The 24,153-nt window shown below is 40.9% G+C and overlaps 1 protein-coding gene across 3 annotated transcripts in view; it reads right to left on the bottom strand.

Annotated features, from left to right (window-relative positions):
• Window positions 1–316: 316 nt before the first annotated feature.
• The window catches only part of ACVR1 (activin A receptor type 1), a 147,886-nt gene continuing 124,049 nt past the window's right edge, over window positions 317–24,153 (bottom strand). For all 3 annotated transcript variants that reach the window (XM_033231430.1, XM_033231429.1, XM_033231428.1), the window contains exons 9-10: window positions 2,323–2,453; window positions 317–1,536 (exon numbers count right to left, since the gene is read on the bottom strand). In XM_033231430.1, coding sequence (XP_033087321.1) covers window positions 1,402–1,536; window positions 2,323–2,453 — 266 coding nt within the window. In that variant the 3' untranslated portion in view covers window positions 317–1,401. The remainder of the gene's footprint in view (window positions 1,537–2,322; window positions 2,454–24,153) is intronic.

The raw sequence follows: 24,153 nt of genomic DNA, 5'->3' as shown, positions 1-24,153 counted from the left end.
AACATCCTCCTTCCCGTTTACACTCACTACACCCCCCTGCAAGAAAGGCAGGTCAGAGATATCTGTTACCCTCACCTTACAGCTGGAGAAACTGACTGAAAAAGAAAAAACCAAAAAATCACAGCCAAAGGAAGAAACAAATTTTCTTTTACCAAATTCAAGCTGTAAGACATCCTTATGATGTCTTACGTAAGTGCATGAGTAGATTTAAAAAGCAAATTCAATTTACAAATTAGTTTTGTGCTTCTGTTGCTCCCATAGTAAAATGCGTAATGTTACACAGATCTTTTTTATATTTTGAAAAACAATTTCACTGTTTGACTTGAAAACAGTTTATTTAATTTATACAAATAACTACTAAATACAAAAAGTAGATTAAAACAAAATAGTTATTTTTTTCTGGCAGAGTTTAAATGCACATAATGGATAATTCTGAAGAAAATGCATTTTCCCCATAGCGTTCAGGACTAAAATTCTACTGAAATCTTTGCTTCTAAATCAGTAATATATTCGGTGGTGTCACGTGGGTAATGGCTAAATACGTTCTGCATATGAACTGAAAAAAAGTTACAGTCTACACACATACAAATGTGAAGCACTTAAAATGTGAATTTAACTGATAATAAAAGAAAATGTCCATTTTAGAGTATAGTGTTAAAAACATTTCGGTAATAAAATCATAAGACCACATAAAAATAAGCTTTAACATATGCACGAAGCAGTTTTGTAAAAACTACCAAGTGCACAAGTAATAAATAATTTGCAAAGTTGTGTATAAACAATTCCTAATGTTCGGCATCATTGTAAACATCAGCACATGTGTAAAATGCAGCAAAGTCTGACATTACATTTTGTTTTGCCAAATTGAATTCCTATTATCCAAAGACAGACCAGTGGAGTACGCAGCCAACATTTTGGCAAGTTGGGTCTTTAAAATTAAGAGTAACAGTGCAAGTAAGGAATGCAAAGAATTCCTAGTGCAATAAAGAAGAGAAGCACAGGCAATATTGCTGATTAAAAATTCACCACCTCCTTGAGTTTCCCGTGGGGAGTGTCTAGGAGACTTGTGAAAGCTATGCAAAGCCACTGTCTTAATGCCCAGATCTCTTTTAGGATTTCTCTGTGTTCCTCCAGTCCCTACCTTTGCAACAGTGTCTGTCCAACATTAGTCTCTGCAGTGTGAACAGTTCGTGAAATGCCCAGTTCACAGTCATCGAGCGAGGTTAGGGTGGTTTTGATGTCTCCCCAACACATGGCTGGGTACGATGTCTGCCTTGTCAAAGCAGCCATTTGGGGAGGGAGACAGATGGATTCTGTTCTGACAACCAGTCAGGCCAGCATTAGGTCCCAGCTGGACAATGACAACAACGTCAAATCTTCCTTCTTGACACTATGAAAATGTCAACAGTCAGTTTTCAATTTGTCGAGGGAATTATCAATTTTGGTCAGAGTCTTTTTGATACGCAGTGCTGTGAGTCTTGCGGATGGATTTTGATACCAGCATTCTTTCATTAGCTTGGCCAGAGAGGTTAATGTCTGAGGAGAGAAAGAACAAATACTATAATGGCAAACTGGCTTTTTAGTGGCTCTGGAAGCTGGGCTGATATCATGTCAACTATTCTGAAGAACTCGCAGGTCTTGTGAAATTCGTGTTATGTTACTGTCATCTTCTTTAAACAAATATTCAAGCTTTAACCACTGATAAAGAGGCCACTCGTAGAGTTTCATGAACTCTGTCCTTTGGACTCTTAATGCTACCAATTTACTTTATCAGATAAATGACATAGGCCAGATTGGACCCCTTAATGATTTTATGGGTGCTAAAAGCAGCAATACTAACCTAGAGATAATCCTGAAATTTCCAAACAGGGTCATTTCTCATTGTTTTATATCTACTACTACTTATGAGTAGCAATACAGGATCTTCAGCATTCAGCAGCTTGTGTTTGGGATTTCAGATATGCAGAGATGGGAAGGAGGTTAAAAGCTTCACTTAAAGTCTCTTGGTTTACATATGAAACTGCAGTCTTAGGGCTAGTAGCGGTAGTCATGAGTCTCCCGATTCTTGGAGCTGCTCATTCATAGAAATTCTTACAAATATGGTCATTCACTAGCAAACCCTATCAGATATGGCTTCTTCGAGAATGGGAGTATTTGTCTGAGCTTACTCTACTAGATCTAAACCCTTCTACATAAAATAGGAAGAGAAAACAACAGATACACAGGACAGATCACTCAGATGCTATACCAGTTGAAACTCAAAGGGAAACAAATAGCAAACAATGGAAAAGAGCTCTAAAACTGAGACACTGGCATTCTTACCGGATCTGAGAACCATCTGTTGGGTATGTTTGGCCTTTGTTGATCCACACAGACTACTTTCCTCATATCTTCAAAACTTGGGTCATTGGGAACCACGTCGTAGAACGGTGGCTTGTAATCCTCCACTATACCTGCACACAAGGACAAGAATTGTGTTGGGTTAGCAAGAGAGTACAGGTTCCCCCAAGATTTCACTGATGGGTGTCACAGGTTATAATGTGACAGAAGAAAATACTAATCACCTTCCTCATACCTCAGGGCAGTCCTGGAAGCTAAAGGTAGGTCCTAAAACAGGCGGAGAAAAAGGCAATAAATATACACCCTGCAGGGCTACTGGAAGAAGGATAATTGTTAGAAGGAAATATGTGAAAACTTCTCATGTAATCATAACTATTAGCAAAATTCTCCCACAGTGTATATTAATAGCCCTGTAATGCCCAACAGGGCACTGGAGACATAGAACAAAAATTCCTTTGGTGATCAAAAACACCCAAGCCACCTAGGGAAAGCACATGAATCTAGTGGCTTCAAACCATAAATAGAAATAAAAAGTTGTCCACAAACTAGAGCTAGGGAGTAATAAACCAAGACCATCATCAAAATACCCCTTTTTTGTTATAAAAATATTTTGTTAAGAAAAACATTGTTATACATTAATCTCTTCCATTAGGAGGGATGCAAATAATATAATAGGAAATACTCATTTCCTCATTAATTCATTCTACATGTACTGAGTACCCACTAACTGCCAGGCACAGCTGTCTGACTGATGGTTCTATTATTTACAATCATATTGAAGGTATAAAATAGAATGTAAAGAGGATAGCCACGTGGGAAGGCAGAGGAAAAGAAGGATAAATAATGAGCTCTTCCTCTGCCCGAAAGCAAATGTGAAAAGTAGCTAATTTCAGCTTCTGCCCCTGCATGATTTCCAATGGCCTGGGAACCTTTTCTTTTCCAGCAGAATTATATCAACTCCTTAAACAGAAAAATGTTTAACTTCATTATTTGGAATTAGAAAATGGATTCTTCCCCTTCATAGACATAAAACCAAGACATCTATTATTTCTTTTCCCTCAACAAAGGGTTCAAACAATGAGGTAATAACTTGGTTTACTGCTCTCTCTTTTCTTCCTCCAGGTCTTTCTTCTATTCCTAAATACCTAAAAAGTTGTTGGAGGGCACAGAAGGAGACAGTGAGGCAAGTTGTAATTCAGTTGTTCTAGTTCCTAGAAGCCACCTGAAAAGCTTCAATTCCCTTTTCATTTATCATAGAAATTACTAACAGTGGGAATCTATTCTTACAAATTCCATACAAATACAAACCATTTATGCAAAAGATTAGCTATGATAAGGAGCATCTTTTCAAGAAATACTATAGATCTTTTTAAAACTTCACAAATTTGGCTAAATAAAGGTTTACATTTGAGATGGAAACTAGTCTAAATTATATTTTTAAAAAATCTAGGCTGGGTGTGGTGGTTCACGCCTGTAATCTCAGCACTTTGGGAGGCCAAGGCGGGTGGACCACTTGATGTCAGGGTTCGAGACAAGCCTGGGCAACATGGCAAGACCCTATCTCTACTAAAAATACAAAAATTAGCCGGGTGTAGTGGCATATGCCTGTAGTTCCAGCTAACTCAGGAGGCTGAGGCACAAGATTCGCTTGAACCCGAGAGATGGATGTTGCAATGAGCCAAGGTCACACCACTGCACCCCAGCCTGGGTGACAGAGTGAGATTCTGTCTCCCAAGAAAAAAAAACAAAACAAAAAAACTAGTTAATTCCAAATAACTTACCCACATTGTGTAACTGCATTTGAAATGCATATCAGTCAGTGGATTAAAACCTTCCTGGCAAATCATAAACAGGCCATACTGGGTATAAACTGCTACTCTCAGAAGTCTTGGAACACCTCATCTTAGAGGCCCTTCTTCTCCTGTAAGAATCCCAGGAAGCATTCAAACAAATATCTTTTAATTATTTTCAGTACTAACAGACACCATCTAAAATACAGCTGAACATGGACCTAGAGAGATATTTTATATGTTTTCTAGGGTCACAAAAATTTACAGAAAACAGTAAGACATGTGCCCTTCACCATCTCTCAATTTTTCTGAAAGAGAGTATATTTAATAGCCTACCTTAATATTTAAATATCTAGCATAACAGCCATCTATTTGGAGTAATTTATCTGTTGAGCTTAGAAAGGGTTATGTGAATGTGAACAGTAATACAAAGTTGAAGTTTTCTATAAATGCAAAAGAAAACAAAGCATGGCTGGATTTTTAAAACATGAGATCCGGTGATACCAAACAATGAATTTCACTATACAAAGCTGAAATTTACCCTTTTGTTTCCGTTTCCCATGTTTTAATTTTATTAAATGTCCCCATGTTTTAATAAAAGGAGTCAAGTTATTTTTAAAAGACCATTTAATTGATTATCCCTGGGACTTAGTCAAGCCTCTTTTTCCTCAATCATTGGCCAACTGTTGATTGTTTTCACCCGACGCTGGCCATACTTCTCCAAAATAAAATAAACCTGGGATTAAGCTCGAACAGTCACTAGGAACTCCCTCTGATCAAGGAAAGCAATAAATCAGTTGAAAGTGCATTACTACTATGGTGGGATGCCGTATTAAATGCTGAGAGTGATAAAAATATAAGACATGCTCTTGTTTTCCAAGGAAATCAAAATCTAGTGGAAAAGCAGGACAAGTCTCTCATTTTTTTTCCCCTTAGACAATGGAAATCTTGTCAAAAAGAACCTCAAAATATTTTTTTCACCCATTTATTTTATATCTTGAAAGGCAAAACCATATTAGAAATTCTCATTCTACTTTCACTCTGAGATCCTAAATTCTCAATGACCATTTTGATTAGCTGTGTGTGCCCGAGACTGCGCTTGGCAGGAGGAATAAAAAAAATGAAAAAAACAGTGGCTCATGCCTGTAATTCCAGCACTTTGGGAGGCCGAGGTGGATGGATCACACGGTCAAGAAATCAAGACCATCCTGGCAATATGGTGAAACCCCGTCTCTACTAAAAACACAAAAATTAGCTGGGTGTGGTGGCATGCGTCTGTAGTCCAGGCTACTCAGGAGGCTGAGGCAGGAGAATCGCTTGAACCTGGGAGGGGGAGGTTGCAGTGAGCAGAGATAGTGCCACTGCACTCCAGCCTAGTGACAGAGAGAGACTCTGTCTCCAAAAAAAAAAAGAAAAGAAAAGAAAGAAAAGAAAAAGATGCAGTGTTGGTGATGAGAATAATGAGAAAGGTGAAAGAAAAAAAATTACAGACTAGCTATAGAGGGAAGAGCACAGAGAAGACGGTGGGGAGGGACAGTGGCACTTGGCAGTGCTCACAGGAGAAAACACCTCCATGGTATCCCAAGTCCCCATATATAAACTGGGTGCCGTGGAAGCACAGGTAAGCTTTCCAGGAGGGAAGTGGGGCATGGGCAGAATAGAAAGATCAAGAGTTTGCAAGGCAGAAAAGATGACAGGGAAGAGAAACCCCCACGGAGTGGGTGCATTCCAGGCAGAGGGAGGTTATGGGGCAAGGACAAGAACTGACAAACCATCCTCTGATGTTGGAGAGATGGAGAGAAGTTCTCTGGGGCTGAAATGGGTGCATGTGGTGGCAGGAGAGCTGGGGGAGAAGAAAGGGACAGGAGGTGAGGCCAGGCTGCGAGGTGACGCATGTTGTCAAGGTAGGAAATAACTGATTGACAACAGTGCCTCATTTCTGCCAGAGAGTGATAATCAGCGTAGCCAGGCAAAAAAGTGAACTCTAAGTCCTTTAGAGGCAGCACCCAAGAAGTTACTGCCAAATCGTGAGCCAGCAAAGAGCACAGCATGAATTCAGGCAAGTAACTAAAAATACAAAGCACTTCAAGTGCCAAGTGAGCAGTACAAACAACAAACGACACAGGAAGGCAGGGGAAGAGGCGCTCTTAAATGGTGGCCAGGGACGGAACAGACTGAGCCAGGCCTCGCCTCCCATTTAAGGCGGTCAGCGTGACTCAAAGGGCCACGAGAAAGAAATCAAAAACATTATTCATAACCTACGCCCCCACAACTTTTGACAGGGGTGTCTGATTTATACAATAGTTTTTTCCTGGGCATATATCTAGTTGAAAGTTTTCTCTTTTCTGGGGTAAGCCTATCTTCATCAACCAATATCCCTCCCATTAGTTTGCTATACGGCTCTGAGTAAACCCCTTAGCTGCCAGGCCTTAGTTTTCCAATACCTTCAAACACACATCACAAAGCCAACGTGCAGATCAAATATGTCCTAGATATGCACTTCGAAAAGCATGAAACACCAGTGGCCTCACAAAGGTCGAGAAACAAGTCCTCCCTCAAGATCTTGCCCCCGAGGCCCCGAACTAGACACCTACTTTCTTTCCGCTTGACAGCTGCATGTGGGACACACAGGTCTCTCTACGTCGGTCCTTCCCTGCCAACCTCCACCCTATCCCACTGCCCCCAGTGAGATCTGTAGGAGAAAGTTGAGAAAGGAGCTCACCATGCCCCTCCTCTGCATGTATTCCATCAGTGCCGTCCATGGGAGCCCACTCCTTTCCCACTAAAGTCCATTCCCCACCACTGTATTTCACATACCTGGACATCAGCCACACCAGAATTACTTGTAGCTCCATCAATAGGGCACCTTTATGGGATCCTTCAGCTCTACCTTTTGTCTGACATACCAATTGTCATCATGGTCAAGTTTTATTTCTCATTCCCACCTGCACCTCACATCCTCCCAAGCTTGTCCAACTATGTTCTTATTCAACCCACGGACGACTCAGTTCATACTTCTCACCTTCCAAGAAGACTGTCCCATCCTGCTACCACAACGCAGAGGCTTAAATGCAGTTTAGTGCCCTCACCCCCATACTCAGTCACCTTCCTATATACCTCAACCACAGTGGCTTGATCTATTTATTTATAATAATTTGACTCTTCAACAAGAATGTAAGCACCTTTTAATCAGATATTCTGGGGGTTATTTTGCTCAAGTGCTTGAGCCTAACACACACCTAGTGTATTACAGACACTAAATACACAAATAAATGTTGATTATATATGTCCACAATCCTTTTTCAAAACTCTCAAGGTTAGATGCATTTGCCAAATTTGGAACTTTTAACATTTTATAAATGTAATAGCATACCCTATATTTTATGTGACATCGCCTCCAACTTGGGTAGTCACGTCAGATATCCAGGTAATAAGGACAGACTCTCTGGCATGTATATCCATACAGAGAGCTATTTTTAACAATTAACTCCTACAGAAGTGCTGAAATCCTTCAGAGAACAGAACATTAGAAGTATACTATTTTAGAGAGGGAAAAAAAGAAAATGGCCCATATCTGGCATCTGAGAGGACTATAAGTGAATACAGTGTTTCCTTCAGGTGTGGCACGTGAGAAAATTTGGTATGGTTCATGGACTAAACTTTTTCATCTCATTAGTTACACATTTATTTTCATAGTTACCTTCCATTTTATGCCATGTGATACTGGTTTTCCATTTCCAGCAGTGATAATAATTTCCTTTCAAAACAAAATTAACTTCAAAAAGAGCCAATTTGAAGGAAAAGATTCTGTAAATGATGGTACAAAGTAGCATTTGGATATGGAAAAAAATGATGAGGGCAGTATGAATGAATGAATCTTGGGAAACACCGAGTTCACAGAAAGGCATCATTCTTCCTGGTGAGACATGATTCAAAAAGGTATATCCAATATTTGTGTTACTTCACCTAACAGACCTCACAAGAGGGCTTTGAGATATTTCTCATCCCATGGCACAGATAAAATATGACTGATGAATAAATGGATGAGGTTGTTCATGGCAGAGGGGATGACAGCCCGAGTTCTGGCCCCTCGGCCCTGCTGCACTGCCAGAGGGTTATGAGAATCAGTACCTCAGGCATTCCTGTAACTCATGGCAGGCACTTCTTCCTGAAAGCAGGAGTTGGAAAGACAGCCTTGTCCCATGCTGGGTAAAGTACATGCTGTGACAGCTGTGTCCTGCCCCTCTAGCCCATTGTAATTCATGGGCTTACAGAACCATGTACATTACTCAAAGTCCAAACTAACTGCATTCTCAGGAATCTGTTAAAATTATAAAATTAATTTCTATTGTTGGAATTCTCATCGATGTAACATAGCAAAAGTAAATGGTTTATAGATTACTGTGTAGTTGGACCCTACTAAAAACATGTGTCAATATTACTGTAAGTTGCCAAAGGAGAGGGCAAAAAGCCTAGAGATGCTGCATGGCTATTCCCTGAGTTAAACTATGAACAAGACAGCCTTAGAGCTTGCATACCTCCAAAACTGAGAAAGAGAGGAGTACCACAAGAGTTCCAAACATTTGGTAGCTATGAAGGAAGGCTTCTTCAGAAAAATGTATCATTCACCGAATGTTGTGGCTGTTATAAGGCTTATGATACAGATATTTGTCTTGGTGGAAGACTGCTTTTAGAGGTGTGTCAAGGCAAAGAGACTACTAGTCAGTAAACAGCAGCCAATAAACTTTTTCAGCCTTTAATTTATTTTGTCATGAGGTTAGTTGACTACTCTCCTCTGTTCTGGATCTCTAAATCAGGCATATGAAATTCCAGGAAGTCGGGGAAAATAATTCTTCCCTCCCACCCCACCTCCATATTCCTGCCCCTAGTCACGTCCTAAATTTTAAAACCAAAACAAAAAAAAACAAAACTGAAATTAATATGAAAAATTGGCCCTAATATGATTCATCCTCTTATGCAAACCTTAATACACACAAAAGTAGGTAATTAACGTCATGAAACATGTTGAATATTGAGTTGCTGACAAAAATAAGAGTTGTCATGGTTTCCATACACAAGCCCCATTGCACTTAGGAGCAGAAGCACATAAGCAGCTCCCTGGCTGGCTCAAAGATTCATTAGAAGAGGTTCTTTTATCAAAGTAAGTGCACCAAATATAAGCTTATTCTAACAAGTATGTCCTAGTCCCTACCCCATAAGAGGCGCAGCTTGGCCAGCAAGGATTTTTCTATGAGATACAAGTGGTTTTTGATACATTTTAACCCTGGATTCCATCATAAAATAACCAAAGTCAGTAATAGTGAAAAAAGAGTATGTCCACAGAGCCTTCCTGTGGGCAGTGAAGAGGGGAAACAAATGTACCAGGGCCAAGAGGTAGCAAAACAAGAGGCAGAAGATGGCCACTGTGATCTGCAAGCTCCCGGGTGGCCTTCATCACCCATTTTCCATGGAAAGGAAACCGGACCAAAGCACTTTCTTCTTATACCAGACACACGGGATGCTTTACATATACGATCTCATTTTAATCACCATAACCCTTTAAAGTAGATATACATATATATTTTTTAATAACGAAACTGATGTAAGTCATTGAGTCAGAGAGTATGACGTCAGACCCTGGAATGTTAGTGATTCCATTTCACTGCCTCCCACAGACCCAGCACAAACCCCACACAGTTCTAGAGGGCACTCTTCACACAGGCTTCTTCTGTGTGCAGTGCAATGGCCCTAGGAGAACCACAGCAAAGAAGACAGAAGGACATCACGCTAACGTGTCCAACCAAATTGGTGTTTGTCTATTCAATCTGGGCACACTGTCTTTTTTCAAAAACCCTAGTGTGTATTTGGATGGGAGCCTTGGCATCACATTTTCTTACCTTAGAACTACCAAATCAGAAATGCTAGGGCTGGGCCCCAGGAATCTGTGTCTTAAGCACTCTAGGTGACTGTGATGCACATTCCAGTTTAAAAACTATTGATCCAAGTGAACCCCTGTCTTAAGTTCATATAGAAAATTCACACAGGGAAGGGAAGAAAACCATTTTCTTTCCTACCAATTCCAAATTCAATGTCAAATTAAACACCAAAAGTAAATTCCAAAGGACATTATTGAGAAATGTTCAGACGCAAAAACGGACTCAACTCTCATTTCCTGTAAAGAAACAGCATGAGGTTTATTATTAGTAGCAAATAAATGTAAAACTCCAATAAAAAATAAAAAATGCAACATATTTTTATGCTCATGGTTCACTTGAGGATCATAGTACTCCAAGAGAACTATCTGGTCATCAATTTTTATAATGGATTCAGAAACTCCAAGGATATATCATTATAATGACCTTCCTCACCGAAAATATTCATATATTTAAATGAGATACATTTTATATGCAATAATTTCAAAAATATATATTCTTTTAATGACAGTTCCTAAAGCTGGTAAGAAAATGAAATAAGTACATCACACCCTAGGGTATGGGGGATATTGTAAATTAGTACAGCTGTTATGAAAAGCAACTTGGCAATATGTGTCAAGCCATAAAAACACCCATATTCTTTGACCTATTAAGTCTACTTCTTTTCAGATTAAGAATCAGTTCCCCAGACGAAATCATCATATGCACAAAAATGTCTACAATAAGCCCCAAATGGTAGAAACAGGATATCTAACAATATGGAAATGGTTAAGCTAATAAGATGTCATGTGACCATTTAAAATAAAAAGAGACTATTAAGCAACATTTAACAAGCACGAATAAAAAAGATGATACGGAATTATATCTATATATGATTACAGCTACGTTTTAAAAATGAGTGCATACAGAAGTAGAAAAATATGTAAATGTTGAAATTTGAAGGCAAAATTTCTCTTTCTACTCTTTTTTTCTGTTTTGGGAGAGTAATAATTAAAAGATTAACAGTAGTAAAAACAGGTTTGCAAGCAGCATCGAATACTTACAGGTTTAAGTTTAGATAAACTGATTTGTGGGTGAGGGAGTATACATTGTGTGTGTACACACGTGAATGTTCATAGAAGAGGGAACAGAGAACAAAAAGAGAAAATATCAAATTAGTCATTGCCAAAGGACAGTAGATAATTTTAAATGAGACAGGAGATACCCTTACCGCCCCTCTAAAAAAATCAAACCACATCACAGCACAGAAGCTCAACCCACAACATTCTGGCAACTAGTTAACAGTCTTGGTGATGATGCAAGGGAGAGATCAATAAATCAGAAAACAATCAAAACATTCTCCCTTCCTCTACCGTCCTTTTTTTTTTTTTTTTCAAAAATAATGTTAAACACAGGCACTACCAAGCAAGCCACCATTTGTTGAGCTAAATTTTAAACTGATGACTCTGACTTCAAACTGACTACTATTAATCACAGCTGATCTTTAAAAGCCACTTGCGTTTATGCCTGCAACACAAGGAGCGGGTTTGCAACACGAGTTCCTACAAAGCCTGAATCCCAAGTCTCTGCTGAGCAGGCCTGCTTGGCTCAGCTCCGGCACCCCCACAGCTGGAAATGCTACTGTCTAGCTATGGAACGCCAACTTCCTCTTCATCTGGGGCAAGTTCCACATCACACAGTTTATTTGGACACCAATCCTTCTCTAAATTGTTAAGATAAACTAATCAGAATTAAAATTTTCAGTCTGAAGGTGTTCAAGAATGATTGGGGAGGGGGTGAGGAAATGGAGCTGATGTGCAATTTCAGGCAAAGTTCAGAACTTTATAAATCTGCAAAACAATTTCTCTGTTGCAAACAATTCTCAAGGGGCATCAAGGGCACAAACTGCAAGGCAGCAGCTTCCAATGGTTGAGAAACGATTACCAAGAAAACGTTCATATAAAAAAAAAAAGAAAAAGAACCGTCAATTTACAATCCATGTATGTTTAATCTGAACACTTACTTTGATATCCTCAGATGGTTTGTTCAAAGCAGATCCACTCTGCTATTAGAAAAAAAAGCCACCTAAAGGCATGCCAATTTTAATTATTGTACACCAAAACTATATAAATTACCCCAATTCCACTACCTCACAGAAAGTCCTCATCTCTGGCTGTGCTATTCACGAAAACTATGATTGTCCCACAAACCTCAATCCTTAGAAGAAAACATCAGTGGAACGTGGAATGGAAAACAGCTATTAGAGACTTCATGCATTATTTCTTCAAATCCAGGATTCCAGTGGGTCACAGGAGGCTAAAATGTAAAGCATCTTTTGGAAATGAACATTAATCTAAATATATGGCATTTTCTTCTGTTTTCCTGGAATAGTTTCAGACACATGCTCTGTGAAATAAGATTTTCAGTTGTGAAGATATGAAGAGGTTCATCTAGTTAATTCAAGGGATTTTGCTATAAAAACCACTTTGTGGGTAGTTGGGGCATGCCCAATTTGAAAGAGTATACTTAGTGCTTTCAGAATACAATGTACTGAAAGTAAAGTTCAACAGTATATTCGTGGCTGATTTGGGTACATGAAAGGCAAGGGTGAGAGCGCACTGTAGGGAACACAGGTTAAAAATGACAAGTGCTTCTTTAACTGCTAAGGCATCGCCATTTAATAAAACTACTTACAAGCAGATCAACATGGGCCATCTATCCAGGGTTTCCTGCATTTAAATTTGACTCGTTCAGTAGGTACAGTCTGCTCATTATAAATAAGTGACTTCTGAATGCAAAAATTGAGCCTTTTCTCAACAATCCAAACTTAACAAGTAAAAACACCTAAAAAATAGCAGAATTCACCCTTAGATTTACTTGATCATTCTCCTCAAGTTAAACCTTCCTTGTGAGAAGAGCAAAAAAGTAAGGAGGGTGGGAAGAAAGGTAAAATAGGAAGATGGAGGAAGACAAGAATGAAATACGAACCAGTCCACTCACTATCCCTGATGTCTATAGGCATGATCAGAGGGGTCTGAAAACAGGCCTGCCCCACTCACCACTAGGGCCCAAGCATGCCATCTGGAGGTCTGAAGAAAGGTTTCCTCCACCAAGAATCACCACGTGCAGTGCCTAAGCACAACTTCCAAGGGTCTAGGGATGAACTTGCTCCACCCATCACAGCCTGCACCCATGTGCACCAATGGGAGGCCTGAGGACAGGTTCATCCCACCCAGTGCTGCCCCTGTCAGGGCCCATATGCATCATCTGGGGGCCTAGGGATTGTCTGCTCAGCCCCCTGCCACCACCAGTGTGTGTGTATACCTTCTGGGGGATTGAGGATGAGCCCATCCACCCTGCCAGCACCCGCACACACATCATCTGACAGCCTAGGGAGTGACCTGCCCTGCTGGTCACCACTGGGGCCTGCGCATGCCTCCTGGGGACCTGGCGACTGGCCTTCCCAGTTGGCTGGTACCCAAGCTTGCTGCCGGGAGGCCCAATGGCTGGCCAATTCCACTACTGCCATCATCAATGCCACACATGCCACCCAGAAGCCTGATGACCAGCCTGTCTACCTAACCCACTGCTGCCACTGCTGGGCCCTAAGCAAGATGCCTGGAGACACAAGGATTAGTCCATTGGACTTGATTCCACTGGTGCTCACATATGCCACTGAGAAGCAAAGGATCAGCATGCCTGGCTTGCTGCCATAACCACTTGTCCCAAGGACCAGTCTTCCTGGCATCCCCATTCCAAGAAAAGCCTCACCATAGCCTCCATTAATCTCAGCCTAAACTAAAAAAGACTCACAGACACCCTGGCGCCAATAACAGCTGAAGTAATCATACGGATACTACACTAGTGAACCTACCCAGAATGAAAGCACCCTACCAACCCAATATAGGAAATAGTCTTTCCCTACAAAAACCAAACCATAAAACTGGGAGAAACAAAGGTTACACTAGATGTGCTGATATCAATGTAAAGACACAAAGAACATGAAAAAAACAATTAAACACGACACAGTAAAGGAACACAATAAATCTCTAGCAACAGATTCCAATGAAGAAAAACTAGGTAAAATGCCTGAAAAAAAATTCAAAATAATATTAAAGAAGCTCAGTGAGATATCAGAGAACACGTTAAAAATACACAAAGAAATTGGAAAAACAATTCACAATCTGTGGCAAATTCAACAAACAAATAGGTATCATTTAAAAAAATCAAACAGAGGTTAAGGAAAAGATGACAGATAGGGGGCATGACTAAATTGCAGCTCCCACTCGGACAGAACAACGTATGGAGACTCGCACCATAAACCTTTGCTCCAATAACTACTCCAGGAATATACCAGGAAATCTGAAAGAATCAACGGACCCTTTGAAGGAAGTGGATTGCTCCTGCAGGACCTGGGAGATAGCCCAAATACTCTGAGGGCCCAAACTATTAAAGTGGGAAAGGAGGACTGACTGTCCACCCCAAACACACACTCTCACTGGGGAATCTGAAGATCCAGATTATGGAAGAAGGATTTGACCTTACCTGGAGCTGAAACAATTGAGAGAGCTGAATGAAATACAGGGGCACGGGAAGCAGCGGGAAATGCCCTATGGGCTCTCGGTCCCCAGGGAAGCCATTTCTGACTTGCCTTACAGTGGTCCTTGGGAACAGCTGCTGGAGGAACTGGGAAAAGACCACAGGGAGAAGGAAACCTCCAGCTGAACTTTGTAAAAATTCCAACCGAATGCAGTTTCCTTGCCCGAACTCAGGGGAGGGCATGAATCTGGTGTCCAGACTCGACAAGTGGGAAGGCATGCAAGCCCTGCTTGCTTCCTCAGCCGGAAAGCTGGTAGCCTGAAGCAAGTTCTCAGCCCTGCTGGCCCACTGCCTGGAAACAAACTTGGTGCTGTTGAGGGGGTGGGGAGCATGGTGGGAGTGAGACATGCCTTTTGGGTTGCGTGGGAGCTGGGTGAGGCCTATAACTGCTGGCTTTCCCCTACTTCCCTGACAACCTGCATGACACAGCAGAGGCAGCCATAATACTGGGAACAAAGCTCCACTGACATGGGAACCACAACCCCATTCCCCACAGCAGCCACAGCAAGCACCACCCAAGGAGAGTCTGAGTTCAGACACGCCTAACCCTGCCCCTAGCTGATGGTCTTTCTCTACTCATCCTAGTAGCTGAAGATAAAGGTCATATTCTCTTGGGAGTTCTATGGCCCTGCCCACCACCTGATGCTCCCCTATACTACCATAGCTAATACTCTCTTGAAAGCGCCACCTCCTGGCAGGAGGCCAACCTGCACAAAGCTAGCACATCAAATAACAACAACTAAAGACCCTCACAGAGTCGACTTCACTCCCCTGCCACATCCACCAGAGCAGGTGCCGGTATCCATGGTTGCGAGACCTGAAGACAGTTCACATCACAGGACTCTGTGAAGACACCCCCCAATACCAGCCTGGATACTGGTAGCCCTGTGTGGGTGGCTAGATCCAGAAGAGAAATAATAATGACTACAGTTCGGCTCTCAGAAAGCCACATCCCGAGGAAAAGGGGGAGAGTACTACATAAAAGGAGCACCCTGTGGGACGAAAGAATCTGAACAGCAGCCTTGAGCCCTAGACCTTCCCTCTGACATAGCCTATCCAAATGAGAAAGAATCAGAAAAACAATTCTAGTAACATGACAAAACAAGGTTCTTTAACAACCCCCCAAAATCACACTAGCTCACCAGCACAGAATCCAAACCAAGAAGAAAACCCCTGAATTGCCAGAAAAAGAATTCAGAAGGTCTATTATTAAGCTAATCAAGGAGGCACCAGAGAAAGGTGAAGTTCAACTTAAGGAAATCCAAAAAATGATACAAGACCTATCAGATTAACAGCAGATTTCTCAGCAGAGATCCCAGAAGCTAGAAGGGATTGGGGCCCTATCTTCAGTCTCCTTAAACAAAACAATTATGAGCCAATAATTTTGTATGCCCTGAAACTAAGACTGATAAATGAAGGAAAGATTCGGTCTTTTTCAGATAAACAAATGCTGACAATTCGCCACTACCAAGCCAGCACTAACAAGAACTGCTAAAAGGAGCTCTAAATCATGAAACAAATCCTGGAAATACATCAGAACGGAACCTCTTTAAAACATGAATCTCACAGGACCTATAAAACAAAAAAATATATAATAAATACATTTTTTAAAAACCAAGGTATTCAGGCAACAAATAACATGATGAATAGGAATAGCACCTCATATCTCAATACTAATGCTGAATGTAAATGGCCTAAATGCTCCACTGAAAAGATACAGAATTGCAGAATAGGTAAGAATTCACCAAGCAACTATCTGCTGCCTTCAAGAGACTCACCTAACACGTAAGGACTCAAATAAACTTAAAGGGGTCAAAAAGATATTCCATGCAAATGGATACCAAAAGCGAGCAAGGGTAGCTATTCTTATATCAGACAAAACAAACTTTAAAGCAACAGCATTTTAAAAAGACAAGAGGAACACTAAATAATGATAAAAGGCCTTGTCAGCCGGGCGTGGTGGCTCACGCCTGTAATCCCAACACTTTGGGAGGCGGAGGTGGGCAGATCACGAGGTCAGGAGTTTGACACTGGCCTGGTCAAAATGGTGAAACCCTGTCTCTCCTAAAAATACAAAAATTAGCCAGGCCTGGTGGTGGGAGCCTGTAATCCCAGCTACTCAAGAGGCTGAGGCAGGAGAATCGCTTGAACCTGGGAGGTGGAGGTTGCTGTGAGCCAAGATCGCACCACTGCACTCCAACCTGGGTGACAGAGCGAGACTCCATCTCAAAATAAAAGCCTCGTCCAGCAGGAAAATATCACAATCCTAAACATATATGTACCTAACACTGGAGCTAGCAGATTTATAAAACAATTATTACTAGACCTAAGAAATGAGACAGACAGCAACACAATAATAGTGGGGGACTTCAATACTCCACTGATAGCACTAGACAGGTCAAGACAGAAAGATAAGAAAGAAACAACGGATTTAAACTATACCCTAGAACAAATGGACTTAACATATTTACAGAACATTCTACCCAACAACTACAGAATATCCATTCTATTCATCAATGCAGGGAACTTTCTCCAAGATGACCATATGATAGGCCACAAAACAAGTCTCAATAAACTTAAGAAAACTGAAATTACATCAAGTATTCTCTCAGACGACAGTGAAATAAAATTGGAAATCAACTCCAGAAGGAACCTTCAAAACCATGCAAATAGATGGAAATTAAATTGCCTGCTCCTGAATGATCACTGGGTCAACAATGAAATCAAGATGGAAATTAAACATTTCTTTGAACTGAATGATAATAGTGACACAACCTAACAAAACCTCTGGAATAGAGCAAAGGCAGTGCTAAGAGGAAAGTTCATAGCCTTAAATGCATACATCAAAACATCTGAAAGAGCACAAACAGGCAATCTAAGGCCTCACCTCAAGGAACTAGAGAAACAAGAACAAACCAAACTCAAACCCAGCAGAAGAAATAACCAAGTTCAGAGCAGAACTAAATGAAATCGAAACAAAAAATACAAAAGATAAATGAAACAAAAAGCTGGTTCTCTGAAAATATAAATAAAATTGATAGACCATTAGCAAGATTAACCAAGAAGAGAGAAGATCCAAATAAGCTCAATTAGAAATGAAATGGGAAATATTACAACCAACACCACAGAAATACAAAAGATCATTCAAGGCTACTACGAATACCTTTAAGTGCACAAACTAGAAAACCTAGAGGAGACAGATAAATTCCTAGAAATATACAATCCTCCTAGCTTAAACCAGGAAGAATTAGAAACCCTGAACAAACCAATAACAAGCAGCAAGATTGAAATGGTAATTAAACAATTACCAATGAAAAAGAAGTCCAGGACCAGATGAATTCACAGCTGAATTCTATCAGACATCCAAAGAATTGGTACCAATCTTACTGACACTATTCTGCAAGATAGAGAAAGAAAGAATCTTCTCTAAATCATTCTATAAAACCAGTATCACCCTAATACCCAAACCAAGAAAGAATATAACAAAAAAAGAAAAGTACAGACCAATATCCCTGATGAACATAGGTGCAAACATCCTTAACAAAACACTAGTGAACCAAGTCCCACACCGTATCAAAAAAATAATCTACCATGATCAAGTGGGTGTCATACCAGGGATGAAGGGATGGTTTAACATATGCAAGTCAGTAAATGTGATACACCACATAAACAGAAATAAAAACAAAAATCACATGATCATTTCAATAGATGCAGAAAAAGCATTTAACAAAATCCAGCATCCCTTTATGATTAAAACCCTCAACAAAACTGGCATACAAGAGACATACCTCAATTTAATAAAAGTCATCTATGACAAACCTACAGCCAACATACTGAACAGGGAAAAAGTTGAAAGCATTCCCTCGGAGAATTGTAACAAGATAACAACGTCCACTCTCACCACTTCTATTCAACATAATACTGGAAGTCCTAGCCAGAGCAATCAGACAAGACAAAGAAATAAATGGCACGCAAATCGGTAAAGAGGAAGTCTAACTGTCACTGTTTGCTGATAATATAACTGTATACCTAGAAAATCCTAAAGACTCCTCCAAAAAGCTCCTATAACTGATAAAAGAACTTACCAAAGTTTCTGGGTGCAAAATTAATGTACACAGATCAATTGCTCTGCTATACACCAACAGCAACCAAGCTGAGAGTCAAATCAAGAACTCAATCCCTTTTACAGTAGCTGCAAACAATACAATACAATACAATACAATACAATACAATACCTTAGGAATATACCTAACAAAGGAAGGGGAAGACGTCTACAAGGAACTACAAGACACTGCTAAAAGAAATCATAGATGACACAAACGAATGGAAACATATCCCATGCTCATGGATAGGTAGAATTAATTATTGTGAAAGTCACCATAATGCCAAGAGCAATCTACAAATTCAATGAAATTCCCAAAAAACTACCACTGTCATTCTTCACAAAACTAGAACAAGCAATCCTAAAATGTATATGGAACCAAAAAAAAGCCGACATAGCCAAAGCAAGACTAAGCAAAAGGAACAAATCTGGAAATAATGTATTACCTGACTTCAAACTATACTATACAGCCATAGTCACCAAAACAGCATGGTACTGGTATAAAAATAGGCACATAGACCAATGGAACAGAATAGAGAACCCAGAAATAAACCCAAATACTTACAGCCAACTGATCTTTGACACAGCAAACAAAAACATAAAGTGGGGAAGGATGTCCTATTTAACAAATGGTGCTGGGATAACTGGCAAGCCACATGTAGGAGAATGAAACTGGATCCTCATCCTTCACCTTATATAAAAATAGTTAAGGGAGTGAGGAGCAAGATGGCCGAATAGGAACAGCTCCAGTCTCCAACTCCCAGCGCGAGCGACACAGAAGACCGGTGATTTCTGCATTTTCAACTGAGGTACTGGGGTCATCTCTCTAGGGAGTGCCGGACAATCGGTGCTGGTCAGCTGCTGCAGCCTGACCAGCGTGAGCTGAAGCAGGGCCAGGCATCGCCTCACCTGGAAGCGCAAGGGGGAAGGGAATCCCTTTTCCTAGCCAGGGGAACTGAGACACACAACACCTGGAAAATCGGGTAACTCCCACCCCAATACTGTGCTTTAAGGAAACAGGCACACCAGGAGAATATATCCCACACCTGGCCGGGAGGGTCCCACGCCCACGGAGCCTCCCTCACTGCTAACACAGCCGTCTGCGGCGATCTATCCGCAAGGCAGCAGCGAGGCTGGGGGAGGGGCGCCCGCCATTGCTGAGGCTTAAGTAGGTAAACAAAGCCGCTGGGAAGCTTGAACTGGGTGGAGCTCACAGCAGCTCAAGGAAGCCTGCCTGTCTCTGTAGACTCTTCCTCTGCGGACAGCGCACAGCTGCAGCCCAATAGGGGAAAGAGCGGGGGCCGGTGCAGACGAGAACGACTCTGTCTGACAGCTTTGGGGAGAGCCGTGGATCTCCTAACGTGGAGGTTGAGATCTGAAAACGGACAGACTGCCTGCTCAGGTGGGTCCCTGACCCCTGAGTAGCCTAGCTGGGAGACATCCCCCACTAGGGGCAGTCTGACACCCCACACCTCACAGGGTGGAGTCACCCCTGAGAGGAAACTTCCAAAGAAAGAATCAGACAGGTACACTCGCTGTTCAGCAATATTCTATCTTCGGCAACCTCTGCTGCTGATACCCAGGCAAACAGGGTCTGGAGTGGACCTCAAGCAATCTCCAACAGACCAACAGACAGTCCTTCTGACTGTCAGACGGAAAACTATCAAACAGGAAGGACACCTATACCAAAACCCCATCAGTACGTCACCATCATCAAAGACCAGAGACAGATAAAACCACAAAGATGGGGAAGAAGCAGGGCAGAAAAGCTGGAAATTCAAAAAATAAGAGCGCATCTCCCCCGCAAAGGAGCGCAGCCCATCGCCAGCAACGGATCAAAGCTGGTCAGAGAATGACTTTGACGAGATGAGAGAAGAAGGCTTCAGTCCATCAAACCTCTCAGAGCTAAAGGAGGAATTACGTACCCAGCGCAAAGAAACTAAAAATCTTGAAAAAAGAGTGGAAGAATTGACAGCTAGACTAATTAATGCAGAGAAGATCATAAATGAAATGACACAGATGAAAACCATGACACGAGAAATACGTGACAAATGCACAAGCTTCAGTAACCGACTCGATCAACTGGAAGAAAGAGTATCAGCGATTGAGGATCAAATGAATGAAATGAAGCGAGAAGAGAAACCAAAAGAAAAAAGAAGAAAAAGAAATGAACAAAGTCTGCAAGAAGTATGGGATTATGTAAAAAGACCAAATCTACGTCTGATTGGGGTGCCTGAAAGTGAGGGGGAAAATGGAACCAAGTTGGAAAACACTCTTCAGGATATCATCCAGGAGAACTTCCCCAACCTAGTAGGGCAGGCCAACATTCAAATTCAGGAAATACAGAGAACACCACAAAGATATTCCTCCAGAAGAGGAACTCCAAGACACATAATTGCCAGATTCACCAAAGTTGAAATGAAGGAAAAAATCTTAAGGGCAGCCAGAGAGAAAGGTCGGGTTACCCACAAAGGGAAGCCCATCAGACTAACAGCAGACCTCTCGGCAGAAACTCTACAAGCCAGAAGAGAGTGGGGGCCAATATTCAACGTTCTTAAAGAAAAGAATTTGCAACCCAGAATTTCATATCCAGCCAAACTAAGCTTCATCAGTGAAGGAGAAATAAAATCCTTTACAGATGAGCAAATGCTTAGAGATTTTGTCACCACCAGGCCTGCCTTACAAGAGACCCTGAAGGAAGCCCTAAACATGGAAAGGAACAACCGGTACCAGCCATTGCAAAAACATGCCAAAATGTAAAGACCATCGAGGCTAGGAAGAAACTGCATCAACTAACGAGCAAAATAACCAGTTAATATCATAATGACAGGATCAAGTTCACACATAACAATATTAACCTTAAATGTCAATGGACTAAATGCTCCAATTAAAAGACACAGACTGGCAAACTGGATAAAGAGTCAAGACCCATCAGTCTGCTGTATTCAGGAGACCCATCTCACATGCAGAGACATACATAGGCTCAAAATAAAGGGATGGAGGAAGATCTACCAAGCAAATGGAGAACAAAAAAAAGCAGGGGTCGCAATCCTAGTCTCTGATAAAACAGACTTTAAACCATCAAAGATCAAAAGAGACAAAGAAGGCCATGACATAATGGTAAAGGGATCAATTCAACAGGAAGAGCTAACTATCCTAAATATATATGCACCCAATACAGGAGCACCCAGATTCATAAAGCAAGTCCTTAGAGACCTACAAAGAGACTTAGACTCCCATACAATAATAATGGAGACTTCAACACTCCACTGTCAACATTAGACAGATCAACGAGACAGAAAGTTAACAAGGATATCCAGGAATTGAACTCAGCTCTGCACCAAGCGGACCTAATAGACATCTATAGAACTCTCCACCCCAAATCAACAGAATATACATTCTTCTCAGCACCACATCGCACTTATTCCAAAATTGACCACATCATTGGAAGTAAAGCACTCCTCAGCAAATGTACAAGAACAGAAATTATAACAAACTGTCTCTCAGACCACAGTGCAATCAAACTAGAACTCAGGACTAAGAAACTCATCAAAACCGCTCAACTACATGGAAACTGAACAACCTGCTCCTGAATGACTACTGGGTACATAACGAAATGAAAGCAGAAATAAAGATGTTCTTTGAAACCAATGAGAACAAAGATACAACATACCAGAATCTCTGGGACACATTTAAAGCGGTGTGTAGAGGGAAATTTATAGCACTAAATGCCCACAAGAGAAAGCAGGAGAGATCTAAAATTGACACTCTAATATCACAATTAAAAGAACTAGAGAGGCAAGAGCAAACACATTCAAAAGCTAGCAGAAGGCAAGAAATAACTAAGATCAGAGCAGAACTGAAGGAGATAGAGACACAAAAAACCCTCCAAAAAATCAATGAATCCAGGAGTTGGTTTTTTGAAAAGATCAACAAAATTGACAGACCGCTAGCTAGACTAATAAAGAAGAAAAGAGAGAGGAATCAAATAGACGCAATAAAAAATGATAAAGGGGATATCACCACCGACCCCACAGAAATACAAACAACCATCAGAGAATACTATAAATGCCTCTACGCAAATCAACTAGAAAATCTAGAAGAAATGGATAATTTCCTGGACACTTACACTCTCCCAAGACTAAACCAGGAAGAAGTTGAATCCGTAAATAGACCAATAGCAGGCTCTGAAATTGAGGCAACAATTAATAGCCTACCCACCAAAAAAAGTCCAGGACCAGATGGATTCACAGCTGAATTCTACCAGAGGTACAAGGAGGAGCTGGTACCTTTCCTTCTGAAACTATTTCAATCAATAGAAAAAGAGGGAATCCTCCCTAACTCTTTTTATGAGGCCAACATCATCCTGATACCAAAGCCTGGCAGAGACACAACAAAAAAAGAGAATTTTAGACCAATATCCCTGATGAACATCGATGCAAAAATCCTCAATAAAATACTGGCAAACCGGATTCAGCAGCACATCAAAAAGCTTATCCACCATGATCAAGTGGGCTTCATCCCTGGGATGCAAGGCTGGTTCAACATTCGCAAATCAATAAACGTAATCCAGCATATAAACAGAACCAAAGACAAGAACCACATGATTATCTCAATAGATGCAGAAAAGGCTTTTGACAAAATTCAACAGCCCTTCATGCTAAAAACGCTCAATAAATTCGGTATTGATGGAACGTACCTCCAAATAATAAGAGCTATTTATGACAAACCACAGCTAATATCATACTGAATGGGCAAAAACTGGAAAAATTCCCTTTGAAAACTGGCACAAGACAGGGATGCCCTCTCTCACCACTCCTATTTAACATAGTGTTGGAAGTTCTGGCTAGGGCATCAGGCAAGAGAAAGAAATCAAGGGTATCCAGTTAGGAAAAGAAGAAGTCAAATTGTCCCTGTTTGCAGATGACATGATTGTATATTTAGAAAACCCCATTGTCTCAGCCCAAAATCTCCTTCAGCTGATAAGCAACTTCAGCAAAGTCTCAGGATACAAAATTAATGTGCAAAAATCACAAGCATTCTTATACACCAGTAACAGACAAGCAGAGAGCCAAATCAGGAATGAACTTCCATTCACAATTGCTTCAAAGAGAATAAAATACCTAGGAATCCAACTTACAAGGGATGTCAAGGACCTCTTCAAGGAGAACTACAAACCACTGCTCAGTGAAATCAAAGAGGACACAAACAAATGGAAGAACATACCATGCTCATGGATAGGAAGAATCAGTATCATGAAAATGGCCATACTGCCCAAGGTTATTTATAGATTCAATGCCATCCCCATCAAGCTACCAATGACTTTCTTCACAGAATTGGAAAAAACGGCTTTAAAGTTCATATGGAACCAAAAAAGAGCCCGCATTGCCAAGACAATCCTAAGTCAAAA

Source organism: Trachypithecus francoisi, unplaced genomic scaffold, assembly GCF_009764315.1.
Source record: "Trachypithecus francoisi isolate TF-2019V2 unplaced genomic scaffold, Tfra_2.0 Lachesis_group13, whole genome shotgun sequence".
Taxonomy (NCBI): domain Eukaryota; kingdom Metazoa; phylum Chordata; class Mammalia; order Primates; family Cercopithecidae; genus Trachypithecus; species Trachypithecus francoisi.
This window is presented reverse-complemented; position numbering and strand designations above follow the sequence as displayed.